At 34.4% G+C, this 15749-nt stretch overlaps 1 protein-coding gene across 7 annotated transcripts; it reads left to right on the plus strand.

The window, feature by feature from the left end:
• LOC146163424 (sterol carrier protein 2-like) lies at positions 1-15749 on the plus strand. 7 transcript variants are annotated; one of them, XM_083382827.1, is made up of 14 exons: positions 1-153; positions 626-820; positions 1379-1507; positions 2221-2347; positions 3330-3480; positions 3932-4079; positions 6478-6628; positions 7430-7537; positions 10112-10296; positions 11194-11197; positions 14128-14195; positions 14607-14739; positions 15053-15129; positions 15393-15749. In XM_083382827.1, exons 1-14 carry the CDS (start codon positions 112-114, stop codon positions 15480-15482), a joined length of 1608 nt encoding a protein of 535 aa, XP_083238953.1. In that variant the 5' UTR covers positions 1-111; the 3' UTR covers positions 15483-15749. The 7 variants fall into 7 exon arrangements, with proteins under 7 accessions (XP_083238953.1, XP_083238948.1, XP_083238951.1 ...); XM_083382822.1 differs by lacking the exons at positions 11194-11197; positions 14128-14195 and adding an exon at positions 10785-10916 and having other exon boundaries at positions 10112-10284; XM_083382825.1 differs by lacking the exons at positions 11194-11197; positions 14128-14195; positions 14607-14739 and adding exons at positions 10827-10916; positions 11548-11680 and having other exon boundaries at positions 10112-10284.

Genomic DNA, 15749 nt, shown 5'->3' on the forward strand with positions numbered 1-15749 from the left:
GTAAACAACGTTTTGTCTCTCAGCATTTTGCAGCAGCTTGAAACGGTTGTTTAGCAATTCGTCTCGTCCTTACACTTGCAGTAGCAAAAATACAACCTCAAACCAACAAAGATGGGCAGAAAGGTTTATGTTATTGGAGTGGGAATGACCAAGGTTCGTTTTGTTTTAGTATATTTTTTAATTTGCTGTTTTTTAGGATTTTTGAAAAGTTTTGTATTTCTTCCCAATTTTGTTTAAAATTACCTTAAAATAATCTATCCACAGTCTCATTTATTCAACAAACTTTTAATAACAATGTATAATAAAAAAATATTAGGTCGATAGTTGACATGCAGGCTGCAGGCAAATTTTTTTTAGGCTTTGAAAACAGGTAAAGAATTTGACAAATGTTTTGTTTATTATGAAAAAAATGTTATATTTTCACACCCATAAAATAATTTTTATTTCGCATTTATGTATATTTGTTTTTTTTAATTTGGATCAAATAAAATATGTCTACGTTTTAAGATCTTACCGTAATGTTTTATATCTCAATGCAAAAGTAGACGAGGCTACCAAGATGTAATATTATAATAAGACCTTTTTTGGTAGTCATACATATAAAATTTTACATGCTTTTTGTTAGTTTGAGAAGCCTGGCAGAAGGGAAGACTTTGACTACCCACAAATGGCCAAGGAGGCCGGAATTAAGGCATTGGCCGATGCCGGAATCCCATACAACCTTGTTGAGCAGGCCGCTGTTGGATACTGCTATGGCGACTCAACATGTGGCCAGAGGGCTCTGTACCAGCTGGGCATGACTGGAATACCAATGTACAATGTATGATCTTTGTTTTTAGTAAGGATATTTTTCCTTGGCCTAGACAATTTTTGTATTGAGCAGATAGATTGTTTTGGTGTTTTGTTGGTTATAGATACATACACTTTATAAAAAAGTTCTGAGCGTTTTAAGTTCTAAGTAATTTTCCAGTTATTATCCAAACTACAGTGGTTGTCTATTTTGCAACTGACCCCACAATTACCCAAATTAATTAGAATGCCTTTTTTCCATTCTTTTAATGCAAGACAAATAATTTAATAACTTAAATTTCAATGTGATTTTTAGCACGTACCAAAGGACATTAAGTTGTGATTTCAAAATTTTATAAAAATTAGTGCATGGCATAACATTTGTGTTCCAGGTTACTGAACAGGCACTCCAAAAAGTCAAATTTGTGTATTATTAAATAATAACTTTGTTTGAAAAAAATAAATAATAAGTTTAGTTTTATTGTGATACTTATCTTGAATTTTAAAGTTTTATGTTATGGTCAGAGCATAGTGAATAACATGTAACCCTAAAATAAATATAAATATATATATATAATGTGTACTTCAGGTGAACAATGCATGTTCAACTGGTTCTACTGCCCTGTTTATGGCCAAGCAGTTGATTGAAGGTGGTCTTGCAGATTGCACAATGGCGCTTGGATTTGAGAAAATGGAAAGAGGCTCACTTGGATCAAAGGTAACTCTTTTAGTAGATTGTGCTTTATAAATACCAAAAACAACTAGCCTTTTTATTTGTTTTTGGCAAAATTTGTTACCAATAGAACTTCAGCACATTTACAACTTAACTTGTCAAACAATCTTTAAGGACTTACACGGCAATAGCTTTTAATGGTTTTAAAAAATGTTTTTTACGGTGTACAAAGAAAAATTAAACTGTGCATATTAATAGTTAATTCTGCATATTTTGCCCTAGGCCCCGAAAAACCTGGGATATATAGAATATTTTGAAGGGTAAATTGAAACACATTTGTTTAGTAATTACACTTCAAGTAGAAATGTTATGCGGTTTTGTGCAGCAATTGCCTGTAGTTATAGGCCCTGTGATGAATGTGTGCTTTGTAGGGATTATGAGTTTTGCGAAGAACTAAAGGTACATATATAATCCCTTAGTAAAAAAGAAAAGTTATAGTTTTCACCTCAAAATAAAACTCCTCTCCTGTCTGTAAGGCGGAATTAAGTTCTGTAAGATAACAGCCATCATTTTGTATCTGTTTGTATTTTGTTTCGCATATAATTCAGACTGTTGACATTTTCAAAGGTTTTCATCACTTTAGTTTTTAAAATTAATCAAACACCCATCATGAAGTCATGAAGTATACCAGTAGCCACCTGTGATACCTTTTAAGTGCGACTGTAATGTGTAATTTAAACATCAATGTTGATTTGCAGTGGACTGATCGGGCCAATCCTGTGCAAAAGCATGTTGAAGTGATGACCCAAGTAAGAGATTTAGCGGCTGCCCCAATGACCCCGCAGATCTTTGGCAATGCTGGGTTGGAACACATGGAAAAATATGGTAAGATGTATAAATTAGTTTCATAGAGGCTGGACTTTTTTTACCGGGGTGCCAAAATTTTTTGTTATGCTAAATATAATGTTACTAAATGCCTAAGCCGGCTAAAAAAATGAGTTATACATGTTGAGTAACATATATATATATTTAACTTTTGGTATTTGATCTTTTGATTGCAAAAAATTAGTGAATGCCCATTAAATGGTCCAATCGGTTTTGTTTTAACGAACAACAGCCATAGATTTTTCAGAAAATTTTATAATTATTTATTCTCAGAGCACATTAAACAAAACTCCACGTCCATGATTGGTTTATACTTCTTTATAGCAAAAATAAAACCTTAAACAACTTTCAGTTATAAAAAGAGAATATATTTTTCAAATGAAATAAGTAAAAACATTTTTCCCTCCACCATATTTAAGTCACTTAGTTTACACCAGCATTACTAAAAGTGTGTCTAAATGATTTAAAAAATATATTTAGTTCACACTTGCTACTTTTGCAAAGTTAGACCTTTAACTCAGAAGAGTCTTTGAAGCCATAAAGCATTCCGTTATTTATGCATGTCATGCAAGTTAATGTTTAACATAAATGGTCCTGTGTGGATTACTAGTATCCTGGTCCTGACATTGCAAAATTATTGTAAACAATCTAAAAATGGTTTTGCTGTAAATTGATTTGCTTTGTAAGAAAAATTTTAGGATAAAAATAAATAAAACTCCTGTTTGTGATTTGGTATCTCAAACTAAGAAATACAGAAGTATGTTTATTTTATAACATTTAGGAATATTAAACTTGTGAACAACAATTGGTCAAGTATAACAATACTATCCATTTTTAGGCTTTAGATGTAAAACTTTATCATTACCAATTTGCCAAAAGTGCATTCAAAGCTAATAGTTTTCACCATTATATGCTACTTGTAATAAAGCTAGTTCATTGCCATATATTCGTTTTTTACTTCAACCTTTTTACTCTATTGTAGGCACAAAGAAAGAGCACTTTGCCAAGATTGCCTGGAAGAACCACAAGCACTCAACAAACAACCCTTACTCTCAATTCCAGAAGGAATACTCGTTGGACGAAGTGTTGAACGGAAGAAAGGTCTACGAGTACCTTACCCTTCTGCAATGCTGGTGATTAAAACTTTACAAATGGCAATTTGTTGTTTTTTTACTTTCTGTCAGGGATAGGTCGCTAAATGATTTTCTTGCTTAAAAAGTAGTAATCAGATTTTAAAATGGATTGATCAAAGAGGGTTTTTTAGAGATTTATGCACTCCTAATAGAATATACCTTTTAATAAATTACAATGAAATTACTTAAATAAATTACAATAGAAGGACCCTAACTTGATGATAATTAAGTTTTATATCACGATTTTTTGCATATGATATTGTTTCTGGGACAATGTTTGGTCTTTGTAATGACGTAAGGGCACACCAAAACGCCCATAGTACGGCCGATTAAATTAAAACGCATTTTCCATCCGAAAATGTATTTTTTTGCCAATTAAGTAGTTGAAAAAAGAACACCCGTAAGTCACAACTTTCACGCATTACAAACGAAAAAAAAAATCTATTTTCAGCCCGACTTCGGACGGGAGCGGTTGCGCAATCCTGGCAAGTGGCGACTTCGTGAAAAAGCACAATCTTCAGCACCAAGCCGTCGAGATCCTGGGAATGCAGATGGCCACCGATCTACCAAGCACCTTCGAGGAAAAAAGCTGCATCAAGGTGGGAAAATAATACTCGATTATTGCTGTCACAGATGTCTGGTAATAGCGGTTTTACCTTTTAAAACTTTTCACCCGATACTACCGAGTATCAAACCAGAGTAAGGTTGTATAATTTTCATTTGGATACATTGTGCGCAAATTTGTTATGTAGCTTGAATATTAATAAAAAGCCCAATAGATCGATTAAAATCGATATTATCCATGAAAAGTTTCTAAATGATGATAAAACAAGTACGTAATAAAACATCTTGGTAATGATGACGTTGATTAACTCCACAAATTTGTTCTTCTTATTTAAGGTACTAGTAGTATTATTTATTTGTTGTTAATGACTTTGGCATGTGTATTTCAAAGTTACGGAAACTAATAGATGCCGATTTTAGCGCGAAATATATACTCAATTTAACAAAAAAAATTATTTCATTTTTTTAAAACTTGGATTGCATTATAAAGGTGAATTTAGCGTAACCTTATCTACCCTCATCTATTTATCCTTATAACGAACAGTGTTTGTGAGAAAATGTCAAAAAATTTCCACTATTTTAAATAGCAGAGCTTATAGTTTTATTCGTAAAATGTAAAGCATTTCGAGAATAGCGCAACGACATGCGATATCAATTAACCGATTTCCTGACTTAATAATAGCATTTGCTTGTAAGCGCTCCAGCCATCCATTTGCTTTCTTATTTGTGCGATGTTTCTGTGTTTCCTAGTTGCAGCAAAATCTCGGATGCTGTATTTTTTATATAAGCTTTATCGATTTACTATAAAAGGCTATGAGGAAAAATGTCACTAACAATAAAACATGTCTTTAAAACTAATATATCATTGTCTCACTTCCCCTAATATATCCTTGTCGGGTGTATATTTAAGGACCAATGACTCGCTGTATAGAGTGTTCGGTGTAACATTGTTTTTAAAAAGTCGACAGCGATTATTATACACATATTACATCGTAATTTTCCGTTGCTTCTATTAAAACGTGATAGAACACAGTCGCTGTTACATACGGGCACGATTTCTGCGTTGATAAAACAAAATGTTTTAGAAAACCATTAGCGCTAAAATGATAGCAACATGATGGCTTTGAAACGCTTTTTAGGTTAAGTTTACCCATGGCGATGTTTGCAACCCACGCATTACTAATAACTGTTTCCTTTTCGCTTAAACTGTAACGTGCTGAATAATGCGCGGCACTTGGTCATTAAAATATAAAAATCTGGTGAACTAGAAATTGTATTGTAAAGTACTGACTAGCTTTCGCACGACCTTGCTTCATCAGGTCAATCCAAGAAAGCGTTTAACAAATTAGTTTACCATAGATTTAAAAACATTATCCGCCTATATAATTTAGTCCAATCCTAGCGTAAAAATGTAGGTTTAAAAACCCACATTTTAATAAATTAAACCACGAACGAATCACTAAATTTATTATCGTAAAAAATAAAATAAAACCACTTACATGATGAAAAGTAAAATGAGTACTACATGTCATCAACAAACTAATAATTTTTTTCAAATAAAATATATTAGACTTTAGTAGTGCGATTATTTTTTGACTTGTCAAAAAAAGTCAAAATTTCGTCAAAATTTACACGTTAGGTCAAAATTTGTCAAGATCATTTCAAGTCAGAATCGAATGAAAATGCACATAAATTCTTTACAAAATAAAAAAAGACGATAGTGAGCCACCATTTTAAAATTGTCGTTCAGTTTTTGTGAAATTTTTCGTTCAATTTTATCAAAAAAATGTAGTTTTAATTTATATTCAACGACATTTTAACTGTATTATATCTTCATTAAAGCAAAATATGGTATACGCAAGAAGAATTAACCACCGAGGCGTCTCTGATTTGTACAAATGTATTGAACAGTATTTGCTGTCTTTTTTCGCTTGTGATTTGCAATTGCCTATTTCCTATTTAAATAACTGGGTCCACATTTTTCTAATTTGGCATTTTTATAGTTATTTGTCTTTTTAAAATGACAAAAATATCAACTGAGTATTTTCATGAGTTTTGCATTAACCCGAAAAATAACTGATTTGTGTTGGACCGGCAATCAGTAAAACATCACAATCTGGTGATTGACGACGCCAAGACACTAATGCAGTACGCTAAACAACAATAGGTTATTTCAATCAATGTATTTTTAACAGGTCAAAATTTTGTCAAAATAAATTATTTTTAGGTCAAAATTTTCAATTTTTTTGGTCAAAAAATAATCGCCCTAGACATTAGGCATACCGAAAAACAAAAAAAGAAAACCCCACAAGCCGAAAACCCCAAATAAAAGACAATACAACGCCTAAAATAAAAAAAGTAACAACCATCCGTCAAGCAAGCACAGGCGCAAAACAGAAAACAAGATAAAAGTGTTTCTGAATAATCTTCTAGATCGTGGGTTTCGACATGACGAAGCGTGCAGCCGAGAAGTTGGAACGAGAGACCGGCATCAGTCCAGCAAAGGCGCAAGTGATCGAGCTGCACGATTGCTTCTCCGCCAACGAACTGGTCACCTACGAGGCGCTCGGACTCTGTCCAGTCGGTGAGTTGTGCAGTTGACTTGGCAAACGAGATTTTCCTGGGGTTAAGTTTTTCTTAATTTTCTATGGGTGAGTGCATTCCCCGACTGCATTCCATAAAGTGTGGGCGCCAAGGACTTTTTGATTAAATTGTGAATTCTGCCATATATACTCCAAAAAGGACTAGGTTATTCTTTGATAGACCGGCTCTATTTGAAAATGACGTCATTGCGCCAAAATACGTCACTGGCGTGGCTTCGGGCAAGCATTCCGCTCCAAAGATTAATTATTTTGGCGGGAAGCGACTGGAATGCAATAAGTGTCTACTGTCTATTGTAGGAAACACTTTTTCTTGTACCCCGTTGTGAGAGAGTCATTCCTTTTTTATTTATTGCATTTATGTTTTTTGTTTATCTTTTAAAAGCTTATTTTAGGATGGATTTTTGGGACCCTCTTTACTATACAATGGTTAATCCAGGTGTGCTGTGCCTATTCTATAAGTCCTTTTTGACCTATTTTAATACTAAATTGAATTTTTTTCTTCTGTTACAGTCCTTAATTAAGAAAAAGATGTTTTTTCTTTTCGTAATTAAATATCATATATATTTTTTTATGATGCTGTCAAAAAGCCAAGTAGAAATTGGCGACATAAAATACAAAAAATAAATTAAAAGCTATGTGCCGTTTGTCATCTTTCGCTTGGTACCGAACACACTGAAAAGTACAAGTTGTTAATTTTATTTGAAAAAAAGACTAATGTTTGGATATAAGTGCAAAACAGCTGGTTCAGTTTGTCGTGACCCCGATTTCCATTCCATTCGCAGGCAAAGCTGGCGAATTCATCGACCGTGGAGACAACACATACGGCGGCAAGTACGTCATCAACCCAAGCGGCGGCCTCATATCCAAAGGTCACCCTCTCGGAGCCACAGGTGACTTGCCCAGTGCTTTGTCTGCTTTAAGACCAGAGTAAATTTCGCAGCCTCATTTTCAACTCGGAGGCTGTATTTGCTTAGTGTTGTTAAGCCCATGGTGAAGGGCATTGTTACAAGGATTTAACCTGCAAAAATTGGTAGGCTCATGATATATTTTTTTATGTTTATGTTTTGTACACATTGCTAAACCAGCATCGAACTAAAAACAAATAAACCTTTCCCAGCTTCATTAAAAGCTGTATCTGCTAAGTCTTGTTTAACCTATTTTGAATTAAATTAGGTTTAAACTACAAAAATATTTATTTTGTTCATGTTTTTTTTTCTTTATGTTTGCTCAAATTGGTAAACCCGCTTTAAATTTAACAAAATGAACCAACATGATTAGTTCTTCATAGTAGGCTAAATACAACGAATTTATCCGTACAGCAGGAATGATAACCCTCCAAAAAACAATTGCTTTTATGCACAACGCCTATACTTGTACAGTTGTTAGTATATGTATAAAAAACGCTTTTAAATTATTAGCAGCGATTTCTAAGCATTAAAGCTGCGTTAAAACATAGTGTTTTGGATATATCTCTCTAATAATTTGATTGTGACCAAACTCCGCACTTATTAAACTTAAATACGTGTTTTTGGTATATATTCGAATATTGGACTGAAAAAATATTGCATATTTTTCTAAAATGAGTTTCTGTTCGTAATCTAAAGATTTACCACTTAATGTAAACGTCCCGCATTCCACGCATAAATGCCTTTCAATTTCGCATTGCGCTCGGGACACGGTTTGAAATCCGACCATATTCTAACATAGCTCTACAAGGCAATACGCTGCAAAAGATATGCTTAGACACGGAAAGTGGCAAGAGTTTTTTTTCTGCCAGAGAAATGATTTACCCGCTCATTGGCGGCCTGTCTGTGTTTGATACCATGTCGGTTAATGTGCAACCAATAACGTTGCAGGCTCCTGGAATGTCGATCTAACCTGTTGTATGAGTAGAAAGGGGCGTGTGGCCGACGGCCATCCGAACTGTTTAGGCACCATCTCTTCTTTCCAATGAACGTAAATTTGCCCTAAAATGGGCGTTACCATTAAAACTAATGGATAAAAGTAAAGTAATTGATTAATTTTATGATAAATCGATCATGATGCTGATATATTACGAATATCGGTAAAATGGATCGGTATAAATAGAAACTTGCTGATTAAAAGTTGGCATTAATAACGACGCCTAAACCTACCAACAAGTTTGGCAAAAAATCGGAAGCGGGCGACCAATACAAAGTTAGTAAAAAGCATCTCACAATCTGAGTAATACAAAACCCGACAAGCACACGGTTACATAAACCACATTTATTTGCAGGCTGTTTCAACGGGTCAAATAAACTCACATGGCGTACAAAGATGTTTTAAAAGGGTTTTGTGAAAAACGATCGTGGCTGTAAAAGGGCAGCCTTGCAAACACGTCGACGATCAAAACATTAGGTTAAAATTTATAAAAACCGCAAATGCAAATAAGAAAATTACAAAATGTATACGAAGACACGGCTCATTTTAACTAAATTTCAACTTGTTTATGCTATTTGTCTTTGGTTTTGTTTACTTACAAATAGTTGGGTGGCTAAAGCTTCGCTGTTGAACTATACGTATTTGTCTTGTCCCCCCCCAAAAAAACTTAAGAAACACTGTCCTATATATTGGTAACAAAAATGCACCGTTCATTTTAAATTTACCACTAAAGCAAAGGTCGTAAGCCTCATCGAATCATTTCCAGGCCCGAAGATGTGCTTGAAAATACCTCATTTAACTTGCAGGTTAAATGTTATATCAGTGCCTTCTTACTACGATGAAAATGAATAAAGAAATATCCAAAACGTTCAAAAGCGCTTCTAAATTAGGCTGACTTATTTCGTTAAGCCTCTCCGTAGGCATATTGTGTGTGTTTGTTTTTTGAACTGATCGATTTTTTTTCAGGGCTGGCCCAATATTCGGAGCTGTGCTTGTAATTCTCTCATTTACCTTGCAAGTTAAATGTTATGTCAGTGCCTTCTCACTTGAAATTGAATAAAGAGATATTCAAAAGGTTCAAAAGCGCTTCAAAGCTAGGCTGACTTATTTCGTTAAGCCTATTCCTAAGCATCTTGTGTGTTGTGTTTCTTGAAACTGATCGATTTTTTTCTAGGCCTGGCCCAATGCTCGGACCTGTGCTTGTAATTCTCTCAGTTAACTTGCAGGTTAACGGAGAGGCTTACCGAAATCAGTCAGCCTATTCAGGATTTTAGTGCAAGCACGGCGAGGCAAGGCTAGAAAAACAACTATTACCTTTCTTGAGACTGATTAAATTTTTTCCAGGCCTTGCCCAATGCTCAGAGTTGTGCTTGTAGTTCTCTCATTTACCTTGCTCCGAGCATTGGGCCAGTCCTGGAAAAGTTTTCATCAGTCTCAAGAAACAAAACACGCAAGATGCCTACGGAGAGGCTTACTGTAATCTGTCAGCCTGATCAGGATTTCAGTGCAAGCAAGGCAAGGCTAGAAAAAACAACTATTCTTGAGACTGATTGTTTTTCCAGGACTTGCCCAATGCTCGGAGCTGTGCTGGCAGTTGAGGAGCGAGGCTGGTAGGAGGCAGGTACAGGGAGCAGAGATCGCTCTCCAACACAACCTCGGACTCGGAGGAGCCGTGGTTCTCACCATGTACAGGCTCGGCTTCCCGGACGCAAGGAAAGAGTGGCTTAAGAGGCGAGTAGAGGAATTTGTTTTTACCATTGTGAAGGGTTATGAGAATGAGTAAGGGAAAATTTGCTTACTGATTGGCTTAGATTGGTCGCACTCTTTTTTGGCGTCCAGATTTTGCAATTTTAAAATGTTGTTATTTTTTATTTTAACATAAGGGTTTATTTCACGATTCTAAATCATTAGAGGTTATTTTTCAAACATGGGATAGATTTTTTGTGTGGTTCTTTCCTAACTTCGTTTTTTTTCATAATTGTAATTTTTCGGTTATTGTGTTATCATTGTTCATTTTTCTATTTCAACAAGATTACAAACAACTTGAGCAAAACGTCGTGACGTTGCTCTATAAATTTAACTCAGAAAATCTCTGAATTGGCTATTAATGACTACATATATTTTTTATTTTTTTGTTTTAAAAATTTATTGGGAACCTTGATAATTTAAAAGAAGCTAAAGGGTGAAAAAGATTGATAACCACTTGTATTACGTCATCATTTGTTACCCAGGCAGGGGTCGTACCCCCGTGTCCACCCTGGGCCGGTCATTGGCAAGCTGGTGGCCAGTCGGACATCAGCTGCTACGGACAGCGACGGCTTCAAGACTACACCACTTTTCAAGGAAATCCAATCGGCCATGAAAGCTGTAAGACGAACACTTGTTGTAGCATTAAATAGTAAATCTTTCGCAATATTTAATTTTCGTGCACATTACTGCACAATGCTTAAACTTACTTGTGATTGTGATGTTATAATGTGACCCACTGTACAGGCGACCAATGATAACGGCACACGTATGAAAAGCACAAGTGTCTGTTGAAAAATATTCACATGACGACCTTGGTCAATTCAGGACGACCGTTTGAGTTACGCAGGCTCAGCAGTAAACCATTTGACAAACTGGTTTGGAAAGTTCTTTACAGCCAAGTAGAATAAGCGGGCCTTAATTATATCTTAATATAAGATTTAACGGTACAGCCCTCCCACCCAAATTGCCATTTTCAAAAATTTTAACTATTTGCTAATTTTCGAAAACCGTGCCTGTTTGTAAAAAGAACATAACTGTAAACATGTACCAGAAGCGAAGTTTACAATTTTGGAAATAGTCTGTGATAGTTCCTTTCTAGTTTAATTGTTTGACTATAGTTCTATGCACGTTGTTTATTTGCTAATTATGTTAGTATTCCTTAGTCCCTACCCTAAACGTAACTTACGACTAATTATACTTTTATATATTGACCATTTTTTATGCGTACCTTAAATTTTTTTTCGTGCAGGACGGCGCAAGCTACGTGAAGAAGATCAACGGGGTGATTGGATTCAAGATTATGGACGGTCCGGGGGGTAAATCTTGCATCTGGGTCGTGGACGGAAAGAATGGAACTGGAAGTGTCGAGTTCAATTCATCTAGTAAGGATCTGTCCGGCTTTGTTTTTTTTCGCCCGATCGCTTATTGTAGACCTGAGCAAATTATGTCCCGCGTGCTTTATCTGGCCGCCAAGCAATATAGTCCGGCCCGCGGCTCATTTTTGTAAAATAAGCCTTAACATTTTTTTCTTGATTTCAGAATATTTTATTGAATAATTTACTCTTGTAAGGAAGGCATCCTCAGTCCTAACCTATTTCTATTCTTACCAGCTTGACCCGGTCCGCCAAGATATTTTCTTTTTCTTATGCGGCTCCCGGTGTCAAAAATAATTGCCTACCCCTGGTTTATTGTAATGCGGTGTTTCTTAACCCATGGGTTGTGTCGCAGCTTAAATTGGTTGGGCCGCCGACCAAAGCAGGCACATGATTTGGTAGATAGTAGTAATTAACGTTCTAATATTTTTTCCGCGTTTCTAACAAATTTTGTGTTAATATTTTTCGCGATGTTTTTGTGTACCCAATTGATAAAATCGAATATTGTTATTGTTACACAGAAAAGCCAGATTGTACGATTACCATGAAGGACTGCGACCTCCTCGATATGATGCTGGGAAAGCTTAATCCCAACTCGGTATGCATTATTACATTGTTATAGTTATTTTTTAGACATCCCATAGTTATTTTTTAGACATATTTTTTCTAATTTGGGGTCCGTTAAGGTTTTTGTCACCTAACTTGTTGATGTTCTAGGGCGTTTTGTCGTATTCATTTTATTGCTAACATGCAAAAGCTTTGCATTTAGTCATATTTTCTGGGGCTATGTGTGGGTATTTTGCGCAGCTCTTAAAAAAAATAATGAAAATTATGCTGTTCTATAAAAATATTATATTCTTGTTTCTAATAATGTTCTTTAACATAGGCCTTCTTTAATGGAAAACTGAAGATCAGTGGCAACATGGGCCTTGCAATGAAAATACAAAGCATTATGCCTGCCAAGCCTAAGCTTTAATCGGACCTTGTTCTGTCTTTTAACGTAGTGTTATCGTTATGTGATACAGTTCCATTGAATCTATGATATATTTTGCAGATATACCTTAACCGTAATTTATTACAGTTCCATTGTGTTTTCGAAGCGTAAATGTAAACAGCTTTTGTGTGCTCTGGAATTTGAACTTCCCATCATGTTTAACGTGTTTAATTTCCTATTTGCTTGTTTTATATTGAGTCGCAGTAATCGTTTTCTAATTGCGAATATAAAAAATTAAAAATACGTGTATTGGTTGTTTCAGTTACTAAACTATTTTTCGAGTGGTTGTTGCAGCGTTTTCTTAAATCTTTCTAAGTTACCTTAAGGATATTGCAATGCAAGGACAACAACAAAATTCGTCCAAATGTGTTGTCAGCTTTTATGGAACCTCCTTCCGGGCTAAGTTAAGCCAAGATATTTTACGATAAGTGGTTGCAGTTCGAAAATTAAAAGCATAACTTCGAAATTGAAGTAGTCAAACGTTTTTAAATAATGAAATGTCCCGGTAAAAGAAAATCGTTCGCAGACAAACTTAACCCTACAGATTTTAACACTTGTCAAAGTCATTTACTTGCATTGCTTCTAAAAACAGATGTTGAAAATTCAATATTGTGCGAAGTATAGAATAAAACTTAACCAGAAAGAAACAACCTGCTTGTAAACATAAATAAAAATCCGATTTTACTAAAAATGTTTTTATTATGTATAAACAAATGTAAAATAAAGTCACTACACTTGTAACTACAGAACAAAAATGCAACACTTTTGCATTAATAGCGCGATACTATTTTTATCATTTTCATCTCTTTGATTTTAAAATTAGTATTATTTAATTGAAAGTTGTAACTTTTCTATGACAAAAAGAAACGTGAGCTTTCCGCACGAGTAAACATTTATTTAATGGTCATGGACTTTAGACTCATAAAAAATTCGTTTTGCAACAGTTTCCGTTGCAAAGAAATTTCTGGTAAGCTGCACTTATATCCGTCCAGTGTTTATACAATAGAAGCCGTATTGCCATATATCTGTTTTTTATAGCTAGACGACGACGCTTTTCAGCAGGCTGAATAATGGCTCTTGCACACAGTACTCGGTAAGATCTAACAGTTGTTATTTTTAGATTATTTTTTTAAATGTGTATTATCCTAATCTAATGCAAATTGACTTTCCAGACAAGTGGTTTTTAAAATAGTAATTTGTTTGGCGTTGGTCTAAAATCGTAACACAGCATCAAAACAATTATTAAAGTAACTTACAATATTTGGGTTAATATTGCTTAACTATCCATCTTTACTTAAATGTTAGCCTATACTGTAACCCAAATAATGTTTGTTATGGTAAAATTTTAAAGCGGCGCCATTTGTTTAATTGCCCAAAACTGTAGACAAATGCAAAGTCTAATGTGCTGTTTTGCTTTAAAGGCAGAACTCTTCTGGTTATCTTGTAGCTAATGCTACATCAGCTTCAGATGACTGCGATGGATTTAAGACCACGCCAGTTTTTAAGGAGATACAGGCGGCTATGAAAGTTGTAAGGAATTGCCTTTATTTGTTTGCCCTAAAAACTATTTTTTATTTTTCTCTACAGTTGTAAATACAATAAAGCAGGTAACCTACATAAAATTCTTGACAACTAACTGTGGTACAGAATCTAAAAAGATGTTGTGTACTGTCAGTGTTTCTTTTAAAAACTAATTCTGTGTGTATGAACATACCCCTTTATCAATCAATCTATATATTGTTTGGCAGGTGATACCCCAATTAAGAAATTTGTGTGCACACCTAAATTAGTGCATTCCACACTTTTTGAAATAAAATTAAAAAAACAGGTTGACAGAATCTTGAAAAAAAGTTTAAATTGTAGTATGATTCCGAACCTCAGATGTGCAGAAAACATGCACATGATTCCTCTGTAATAAATTGTTGTTAACATTTTTTTTAGGATGGTGCATCCTATGTGAAAAAGATAAACGGGGTTATCGCTTTTAGCATAAAGGATGGTCCAGGAGGTAAAACAGGGATCTGGATTGTGGACGGAAAGAATGGATCTGGCAGTGTAGAGTTTAATTCCAAGCGTAAGTTTAGTAGGCCTATATTTGTTGATGATGAAAACCAATTATCAAAATATGTAAATGAAAAAGAACGAAAGAGTAATTTTTTAGAAAGGATACATTACATAATATTTTTTTCTGGAATTTTTTTTTTTTGAGTCTTTAAGAGAGGTATATCACACATGTATTATCATAGTATAATTTTATAAATGCTTTTTTTGTAAGAGCACTCAATTGCTCATATATTACAGTATTTTCTTTATGTTTAAGTGTTGTGTCAAATATTTAAATTTTTATTTCAGTATAATTTTACGTAATGTTTGTTTGCTTTTTGCAGAAAAGCCAGATTGCACGATTACAATGAAGGATAGTGACATGTATGATCTGATGCTTGGAAAACTTAACCCTAATGCTGTATGTATAAAGATATTACAGAATTTAGGTTTTTTTTAATAAATTACAAAAACTTTTGCTTGTTTTTTTTTAAATGTATATTACACCCACACAATGTACTAGAACTAGATATTAAAATGTATAATGTAAAGTAAGGGCCTGATTTGTTATTCAAAAAATGAAGTTGCTACAAAACAACCGGTGTTTGTTGTCAATTTGCATGTTTTGGGTTGCTTCATCTTTTAATTGAAAGCTAAACCTTCCTAACTCTTAATTTTCCCCAGGCGTTCTTCAATGGAAAACTGAAGATCAGTGGCAACATGGGTCTTGCAATGAAAATACAGAGCATCATGCCTGCCAAGCCTAAGCTTTGAACAGCAATGCTGTTTCAATTTTATTATAAAACGAAATATGCAACACAATTTATGTATGATTTAGGGTGAAAGCGATTGGCGATGAGTTTTTTGCCGATGTGCTAAATGCACTTTTTGATGCCGTCTTGCTGATTTTACAACACCGCTACAGTTATTTTGTGTTCAATTTTACATCATTTTGCTGCTGTTTTTGCGCGATTGAACTACCTATAATTAACTTTCAATGGTGTGTTTCTCGATGAGTGAAAATTAAAAAAATCTGTCTGA

The sequence above is a fragment of the Ascidiella aspersa genome, chromosome 2 (genome assembly GCF_963924565.1).
Source record: "Ascidiella aspersa chromosome 2, kaAscAspe10.2, whole genome shotgun sequence".
Lineage (NCBI taxonomy): Eukaryota > Metazoa > Chordata > Ascidiacea > Phlebobranchia > Ascidiidae > Ascidiella > Ascidiella aspersa.